At 39.9% G+C, this 9,348-nt stretch overlaps 1 protein-coding gene across 4 annotated transcripts; it reads right to left on the minus strand.

The window, feature by feature from the left end:
* Window positions 1-1,505: 1,505 nt before the first annotated feature.
* LOC133645744 (uncharacterized) lies at window positions 1,506-5,257 on the minus strand. 4 transcript variants are annotated; one of them, XM_062040613.1, is made up of 13 exons: window positions 4,913-5,257; window positions 4,517-4,782; window positions 4,285-4,391; window positions 4,119-4,191; window positions 3,861-4,024; window positions 3,664-3,750; window positions 3,453-3,573; window positions 2,799-3,029; window positions 2,499-2,701; window positions 2,241-2,400; window positions 2,009-2,115; window positions 1,844-1,916; window positions 1,506-1,744 (listed from the first exon to the last, which is right to left on the minus strand). In XM_062040613.1, exons 6-12 carry the CDS (start codon window positions 3,748-3,750, stop codon window positions 1,899-1,901), a joined length of 927 nt encoding a protein of 308 aa, XP_061896597.1. In that variant the 5' UTR covers window positions 3,861-4,024; window positions 4,119-4,191; window positions 4,285-4,391; window positions 4,517-4,782; window positions 4,913-5,257; the 3' UTR covers window positions 1,506-1,744; window positions 1,844-1,898. The 4 variants fall into 4 exon arrangements, with proteins under 4 accessions (XP_061896597.1, XP_061896596.1, XP_061896598.1 ...); XM_062040612.1 differs by lacking the exon at window positions 3,861-4,024; XM_062040614.1 differs by lacking the exons at window positions 3,861-4,024; window positions 4,119-4,191; window positions 4,285-4,391; window positions 4,517-4,782; window positions 4,913-5,257 and adding an exon at window positions 3,225-3,359 and having other exon boundaries at window positions 2,799-3,138; window positions 3,664-3,684.
* Window positions 5,258-9,348: the final 4,091 nt, after the last annotated feature.

Consider the following 9,348-nt stretch of genomic DNA (forward strand, 5'->3'; position numbering starts at 1 on the left):
CAGAACAGTCCACCTTTATTAACCATGATCCTGTGTGTGTCTGTGAATGTGTGTAAGTAAGCACCTCAAACGATTTATATTTATTACTTAGGTTAGGGCTAAGGTTAAGGTTTTCATTGTATATTAGTGCGACCCCCTCACCCCTTTTAAGGGGACGGGCAATATGCGCATTTGTATAGTTAGGAGGAGATGCCTCATTCAACACAAAAAAATCGTCTGGTTTGAGCCAGGTTTCGCTGAGACCAATGACGTTAAGATTGTTGTCTCTAATGACCTCATTAACTAATAACGTTTTGGGAGATATTGATCTTATGTTTAAAAAGCCCATATTATGAGTAGTGGGCTGTTTTGATGAGTTTTTGTTAAAATCATCCGTAGTAGCCATATTAATAATGTTGCGTTTATTTTGCGTAGTGCGCTTTAAATAATTTTGACCATATATAGGAATTGATATGACGGGAATTTTCAGATTGTTTGCTTGGTGCTGCGATACACTGAACACATCATAATTTGCCACCTCAGTAGAATGCATGTCCACCTCTGGCACAGTCACTGCAGAAAAAACATTATGTGAGTTGTCTATTATTCTAGGAGAAATGCTATGTGTCCAGGGATTTTCCAGCCTGGCGCTGGCTAGTTCTAGCTTAACTGACTCCTCATCCGGACTAACAGACTCTGTAATTGCCTGTGACCGGGCTTGCTCTAGTGTAGTTAGTCAAGTGTGACTCAAACAATAATATATGTTCCTAGCCAGGATGATGGCACCTTCCTGGTTAGGGTGAAGGCCGTCTCTCATCAGCAAGCCCGGTTTGCCCCAGAAAGAGGGCCAATTATCAATAAACGTTAGTCCCTGTTGTCTACAAAAACTACCCAGGTAACAAGGGAACGTTATGTGAACGTTAGGAGAGCGTTGTGGCATTGTTCTGGGAACGTTCGTTTATAACGTTCAAAGAACGTTTGGTTGTGGAGTTCTTGCTTAGTTAGCAGAACGTTAGCCAAGAACGTTTGGCTAGAACGTTTAGGGAACTGTTTAGGAACATGCTATTTACATCTGTTTTTATGCTATATTGTCAGGAATAACACTCAAACAGAAATTTCAACAGAATTAATTATTTATTTGTGATAGTGATTTCAACAGAAATAATTCTTTATTAGTGATATAATACAAAAATGGGGACGGCGTGGCGAAGTTGGTAGAGTGGCCGTGCCAGCAGTCGGAGGGTTGATGGTTACTGGGGTTCAATCCCCACCTTCTTCCATCCTAGGCACGTCCGTTGTGTCCTTGGGCAAGACACTTCACCCTTGCTCCTGATGGGTGCTGGTAGCGCCTTGCATGGCAGCTCCCTCCATCAGTGTGTGAATGTGTGTGTGAATGGGTGAATGTGGAAATACTGTCAATTGCGCTTTGAGTACCTTGAAGGTAGAAAAGCGCTATACAAGTATATACTTGTATAGCGCTTTTCTACCTTCAAGGTACTCAAAGCGCTTTGACATCCATCCATCCATCCATTTTCTACCGCTTATTCCCTTCGGGGTCGCGGGGGGCGCTGGAGCCTATCTCATATAACCCATTTATCATTTATCATTTATAAATGGAATGGAATGCAGTGGTCTTGGTCGTGCGCGTCAGTGTATCCTGCCCCTTCTTGGTTCTCTTCCTGGAAGTAAATCCATCCATCCATCTTCTTCCGCTTATGCGAGGTCGGGTCGCGGGGGCAGCAGCCCAAGCAGGGAAACCCAAATCCTGGAAGTAATTAATTATCACAAATACAACAAAGACAGCACTTGAATGTAGATTAATTGAATTGAATTAAAACATTGGCATAATTACTTTATCATTTACCTCTCATCTCACTTTGTTCCTTTGCTTGTTTCTTTTTCCTTTTTTGTCCTCCCTCTTAATTCCTCCTCTTCTCCTGCAAGTAGTTATAATTGCAAATTCAAAAGACATGCAGTGGAACTTCAATAAAATGGAATTCAAAATTGGGATATCTTCTCTTTTCCGTACCTCAAATTTTGAACCTCCCTTTCGAAAAGTGGCCAGTTTCAGGACCTCTCCAAGCTCACAATCCACTTCAGCTGTGGTCGTCTGCTTGTAAACACCCCTGCATGCCTCTGCAATCACCAGCACAATTTAGAATTCCCTTTAGAATAAATACTGTAATAATAACAGCTAGATCGACCTTGTGAGCATACATGCAACATATGTTCAAAGATGCTAACCTATTATTAACACTTACTATTTATTATTCTGTAAAGGGGCAAGTTCTCAAACGCCACTTTTCCTGACTTTCCACGGAGACCAAGCTGCTCCAGGACTTTGTTTGTGGCAATTTTCCTCAGCATTGTCCTCACCGTGTCTGCCAAATTCTGCCCACCAAGAGCAGTAAGAGCTTTCACCTATACAAATAAATAAACAACAATATTGTACTTGATTAGAAATTGTTTTTTGATAACTGAGCAAGATATTTTTGCAGTGGGGAATTAAAACTAATTACCAGCTGCTTTCTGAGCAGAAGATCAGTGTCGAGCCGTTCACAGAAGGCCTTCAGCTGCTCAAGAGTCTCGAAAGGCTGATCAATGAGATCTTGAACATCCACAGATTCTGGCCCCACAGACTGTGCTGCCAGCCCTCTCAGCATGTGCATAATTTCTCCCTGGTTCTCAAGTATATTTTGAACTTTCATGTTCAACTGGAAAACTGCAAAGACAACAAAAGTCAAAGAGGTAATTCGTATTACTGCCCGTTGTAACAGCCTGTTTAACACCACCTATCAACAGTTAAATAGCCAACTAACGTTCACTGTCAAGGGCATTCCTGCTGGTTCTTGGAGCGGTCTGGTACTGACTCGTACTGGCTGGAGTGGTCTGGTACTGGCTTGAGCGGTCTGGTACTGGCTTGAGCTGGATGCATTCCTGTCTGGACTGAGCCTGGAAGTGCTGCAATTCTCGCTGGGCTGTGAGGTCGGCCTGGATGCCTTGGAGTGGTCTGGTATTGGCTGGTACTGGCTGAAGTGGTCTGGTACTCGCTGGAGATTGGAAAGTTAAAGGTTGGGAGCTCTGGCAGTGGGGGTGCCTGGACGAAGATCTGTGTTTTCTCTTTTCTGCACTTCTTTTTTGGCCGAATTTCCTCTTCATCTAAACCAACGAAGACAAAAAAATGTATGCACCACTAAGTAGTATTTGAGTATTGTAAGTAAACAGTCTTTGAAAAGTGACTATACCGTCAGCATCAAACACATCTTCCTCATCGTTTCTATAGCGTTCAGGGGTGATGTGGCTCCGTTTGGTTAACACTTCTTCTGGGCTCGAAAACATTTTAGCTTGTTTTTCGTATTGAAGGGCCTTGTCAAAGTCTTCTGCAAAATTTCAAAGTATGCCGATGACTCAAGATGAATTTAACTTATGTTGTTTAAAATATACATGATATGACTTAGACAATATTCCCTTACCAGTCAATGTTTTCCTGAAAACCCGAATTGGCAGCCTCTCCCAGAATTGTTTGTCAGGAATCTCAGCTTTCCGGATTCTGGAGTGGGTAGAATTTGGCCTTGGCCAATAGCAGAAGGTATTCTGAAGATAAAATAATCATGATGAATGACATAATAATAATAAGTTACAATATTATGCCTATGCACAGTACTTTTCAGAAAAAGTAATAACCTTTCCATCATCTTCTGTCCATATGGTTGGGACAACAGCGACTGAACGTTCACCAAGGAACTCAACGACCACAAAAGAAGGAGCCATCTGGAAAACAATCAGATAATATTACCATTTCAATACTGCATCAAAGAGTTATTTATGAATCCTGATACAGTTAGTCAGTTATTCTTAGTCTGCACACAGCATCCATGTACTTTGTCACTGTTTCTGGAGTTGATGTCGTGTCATTCTCTTGCTCGCTATCATCACTCTCTAATTCTAAAGTTGACTGTCGGCATTGCTTCTTCAAATGCCTAGTTGTGGCAGCCCATCTACGCTTATAAGCCCTCTGTTGAAACTTCTTCATATTGTGTTTATTCTATAAAAAAAACCCCAAGGAAAATGGGTTGCCCTATTATCGCACACACGGAACTATAACATTAAAACATTGGCATAATTACTTTATCATTTACCTCTCATCTCACTCTGTTCTTTTGCTTGTTTCTTTTTCCTTTTTTGTCCTCCCTCTTAATTCCTCCTCTTCTCCTGCAAGTAGTTATAATTGCAAATTCAAAAGACATGCAGTGGAACTTCAATAAAATGGGAATTCAAAATTGGGATATCTTATCTTCTCCGTACCTCAAATTTTGAACCTCCCTTTCGAAAAGTGGCCAGTTTCAGGACCTCTCCAAGCTCACAATCCACTTCAGCTGTGGTCATCTGCTTGTAAACACCCCTGCATGCCTCTGCAATCACCAGCACAATTTAGAATTCCCTTTAGAATAAATACTGTAATAATAACAGATAGATCGACCTTGTGAGCATACATGCAACATATGTTCAAAGATGCTAACCTATTATTAACACTTACTATTTATTATTCTGTAAAGGGGCAAGTCCTCAAACGCCACTTTTCCTGACTTTCCACGGAGGCCAAGCTGCTCCAGGACTTTGTTTGTGGCAATTTTCCTCAGCATTGTCCTCACCGTGTCTGCCAAATTTGGAACGTTCAGGCAGCATTCAAACCATATCACTGACGGGGCAAATTATTGTTTAACTAAACTACAAATAAATCCACCCTTCTTTAGAAGTCATTCGTTGGTCTTTGGTCAGTTTGGAAACTTTATAACAGCCAACCTGCACGAGAAATGTATGCTAGTTAGCATTTATACACAACGCTAAAACCGTATAATGGTCTGAAATTAATCATGTGGTTGGAAATTGTTATACAAAAACGTGCTTCGTATTTCACTCTTTCTATACTTACTTGTGATAAATGGATGGCGCAACAAATTGCTTTAAAATCGGGATTCTGGAAGTAGTTAGCCTTCGTCCTTCTTTGTCTCACGGAGCAGCTTCAATTGTGCATGCGTGTAGTCTTCTTCTTCTTCTCCTTCTTCTTCTTCTTCTTCTGATTTTCATGGCGGTTGGCAAGCAACCTTGTGTGTGCATTACCGCCACCTACTGTGCGTGCAGCCTTGACTCAGCCGGCGTCAGATTGTTCACAAAACACAACACTTTCGCAGAAAGTTAGGGAAACGTTACAACATACTGTATAAAAAGTAAATTTGCGAAAAAAACACTTATAAAAGCCTAACAGTTGCTGTTTCCATTGCAGGCAAATTATATTTGGTATATAGATGAGAACGTTCAAAGAACGTTCTAAGAACGTTCTTAGAACATATAAAAAAAACAACATATTTTTTTAATATGTTCTAAGACCGTTCTTAGAACGTTCTTAGAACATATTCAGAGAGCCATATTCATGGTATTTCTTTCACCGAGTGAAGTTCTTGCTGTCTTCGGGGAAGTGGTCGCGACATGCGGGGAGCAGATTCCTTCAGACCGACGCCACCTTTCTCCACGCTAGCTTTATTAACTTAGCAGCTAGCTAGCTGAGAGAGGGGTGGCGAGACAGAGATCGGGTGATTAACAAGTTAAATAAGACTACTAAGTATGTTTGGGAAGTAGTAAAGAAAGCTGTAAAACAATTACACTGTGGAAAACAGAACTAAGCATAAAAAACAAGTAGAGTTAACATATATATCACAATCTCATACAATCAGTCTCAAACAAATCACATATAAACATAGAGTGCGACAATACAAAATAATACAGAGGGGAACGATATTTAACTTATACGTGATTTAAAAGAGTAAAATTCTTAATTTATTTATATTGTATTTGAATTTTGTAAAGATGAGTCAATGTATGCATTAAAAAAAAATATGGCAAATAGTTGAAATAGGTTAAAGCGTTACAATGGAAAAATGTTCTGAAGGAGTGTTCTTAAAAAATATGTTCCATGGGTTTAGTCAATGGAAGCTTACCTTATATGTTGTGCTGCTTTTTTGTAATTGGAAGAAGAAGAAGAAGAAGAAGAAGAAGAAGAAGAAGAAGAAGAAGAAGAAGAAGAAGAAGAAGAAGAAGAAGAAGAAGAAGAAGAAGAAGAAGAAGGTGAATAAGAAGAATCAGAAAAAGGTTGAGATAAAAAACGAAGAATGAGAAGAAGAGGTTGAAGAAAAATAAGGTTGAGAAAGAGAAAGAAGCAGAAGAAAGATTTTTAAAAAACATTTGTGAGTGAAGGATAAGAAAAGGAAGAAGGTTGAGGAGAAGAAGAAGAAAAAGAAGGATGAGATAAAAGAAGAAGGATAAATCAGAATCAGAATCAGAAATACTTTATTAATCCCCGAGGGGAAATTAAGATTTTCAGTGCAATCCCATCAAGACCAGAAAAACATTACAGGGAGACAGAACAGGATCGCTGACGGGTCTGCCAACTTCCGGTGCCCCCTTACAAAAAAGGTGAGAAACAGGTAAACGCTGGGGAGGGCCCGGGCCTAGGAAAGGGGGTCCAGACTGAGGCCAAGGGGGAAAATACTCATAGCCATAGCACACATAAGCATGTGTGTAAGAGGGAAACATCAAAGACCACAAAGGACATTAAAGATATTAAAAGAGCAGAGCTCATGCAACAAGCCATTTCTACATACATCTACAAAAGTAAAAGACAACAAAAAAAACATATTCACTGTGGTGGACTCTGTGGTGTTCCACGCCATCGTCTGCTGGGGTGGGGGGAGCATGGCCAAAGACAGGAGCGGACCCAACAAAGCAACCTCGACCGCCCACTAACACCAACTCTCGGCCAGTGTCCAGTCTGCACAGATGAGCGAGGATGCGTTTAAGGAGACCGAGGTTTCCGATACCTGATTGTTTAGCCAAGACACTGTGAAGCTTGTCCGTCCCGGCGCTCAGCGCTAGCTCCGCATCTCCTCCAGTCTCTCCAAACTGGCTCTGGTTTGGCAGAGACCCAGCAGCTGGTCTCCATGGCCAAAAAGCTCCTGGGAGGCAGATCCAGAAGTTCACAAAAAAGCACCGCAGAGGTCATGAAAGTGCCACCCCTTGTCACACAGTCCCAAAGGGTCCCTAACCAAAAGGCAAAAAAACCAACAACACATGAAAACAAGAGGGAAACATCAGGAACACAAAAGGATGACACAAGAGCACAGAGCTCCTGCCAACAGCAGCCACTACAGCGGTGCCATCTTGGGAAAAAAAAGACAAAAAAAGATTAGATAAAGGAAAAAGATGAGTAAAAAGAAAGATAAGAAGAAACAGAAGTAGAAGAAGAAGAAGAAGAAGGATGAGAGAACTTAAGAAGAATGATTAGATAAAGAAAAAAGATGACATAAAAGAAGAAAGATGAGATAAAAGAAGACTGAGATAAAAGACAAAGGTTGATATAAAAGAAAAAGGTTTAAAAAAAGAAGGATGAGACGAAGAAAAAGAAGAAGGTTGAGAATAAGAAGAAGGTTGAGAAGAAGAAGAAAAAGGATGAGAAAAATGAATGAGAAAAAAGAAGAACGATGAGGTAAAAGAAGAAAGAAGAGACCAAAGAATGATAAGAAGAAGAAGAAAGTTGAGAAGAAAAAGAAGAGGAAGAAGAAAGTTGAGAAGAAGAAGCAGAAGAAGAATATAAGAAAAAAAAGGTAGATGAAAAGAAGAAGGATAAAAAGTAGAACAGAAGGAGAAGAAAAAAGATTAGAAAAAAGAAGAAAGATAAGGTAAAAGAAGAAAGATGAGAAAAAAAGGGAAGAAGAAAAAGAAGCTTGAGAAGAAGAAGAAAAAACAGAAACAAAAGACGAAGAAAGAAAAAAAAGTATGTGTATGAGTGAAAGAAGAATAAGGATGAGAAAAGTAAGAAGCTGAATAAAAAATAATAACAAAGAGAAAAATATGAAATAAGAAGAGAATAAAGATTAAGAAAAAGATGATAAAGTAAATTTAGAATAATACAAATAAGACTAATAAAAAGAAGAAGAAAAAAACGGAATTGTAGTTAGTAAACAAACAAAAATTACATTTCCAGGGTTTATGCGCCATAAACAAGACAGCGTCCTAAACCTCATCTCCCACGTCTTCCCTCCAGTGGGACTCCAACGCCACAAGTCAGTAAAGAGTCAAACACCTCCTCCTCTACTGAAGGCAATCAAAGGACCACCAGAGCAGAGATGGCTCCTTGTCTCCCTCGCCTGTGAAAGGAGGAAGCCACCCACGCCATTGTGACCTCCACCCTCTCGCTGTCTGACGCCGACTTATTCGACGCTGCCTTCAAGGTCGCAATGTTTGACTGGCAGGAAGACAGAACGTGATATTTTCATATTGATACTTGCGTGATGAGTATGGATGGCTACTGGATCCTGGAACCCATGATTGACATTGACTCACTTCCACATTATGCACCAATCACGGTAAGAGAGGTTCATTCATGAACCGTAGAACATCAAAACAAATTTGCACATTCTCGGTGTTCTGTACTGTTGCTGGGTTACTGTGATAATTATGCCATCCATCCATATTCTTCCGCTTATCCGAAGTTAGGTCGCAGGGGCAGCAGCCTAACATAGTTTGTCCTAACATCGCTACATCCTTTCTACATCAAGTTAGTCTTATTTTCAAATAAAAAATCAGCATCTTACGCAACGTCGCAATTTTATGATTTTTTTAAATCAAAACTAAGACTAACTTGATGTAGAAAAGAGGTAGCGATGTTAGGACAAACTCTTTTAGGCTGCTGCCCCTGCGGCCTGACTTCGGATATGCGGAAGAATATGGATGGATGGCATATGCTCAAACATGAGGTCAAAGGCTATGGAAAAACAACACACTGGCTGCTAAAGTGGAGCGACAAGTCGTTACAGACCAAGTCTTCTTGCGAGGATGTGGCCTGTCTCCTCTGAATTATTGATTAATTAAAAATACATGAGACCTATTTATTTATACATGCGGTAGCCATGGAGGCGGAATATTCAACCTCTGCTTCTGGAGATGAGCAAGAAATAATACGTTTGAAGAAAGTCTTGAGGAGTTATAAAGTGCACAGGTACCTCTAGTACAGGGGTCACCAACCTTTTTGAAACCAAGAGCTACTTCTTGGGTACTGATTAATGCGAAGGGATACCAGTTTGATACACACTTAAATAAATTGCCAGAAATAGCCAATTTGCTCAATTTACCTTTAACTCTATGTTAATATTAATAATTAATGATATTTACACTTAATTGAACGGTTTAAAAGAGAAGAAAACACGAAAAAAATGACAATTAAATTTTGAAACATAGTTTATCTTCAATTTCGACTCTTTAAAGTTCAAAATTCAACCGAAAAAAAGAAGAGAAAAACTTATAAAAAGAATTTGT

The sequence above is a fragment of the Entelurus aequoreus genome, linkage group LG03, assembly GCF_033978785.1.
Source record: "Entelurus aequoreus isolate RoL-2023_Sb linkage group LG03, RoL_Eaeq_v1.1, whole genome shotgun sequence".
NCBI lineage: Eukaryota > Metazoa > Chordata > Actinopteri > Syngnathiformes > Syngnathidae > Entelurus > Entelurus aequoreus.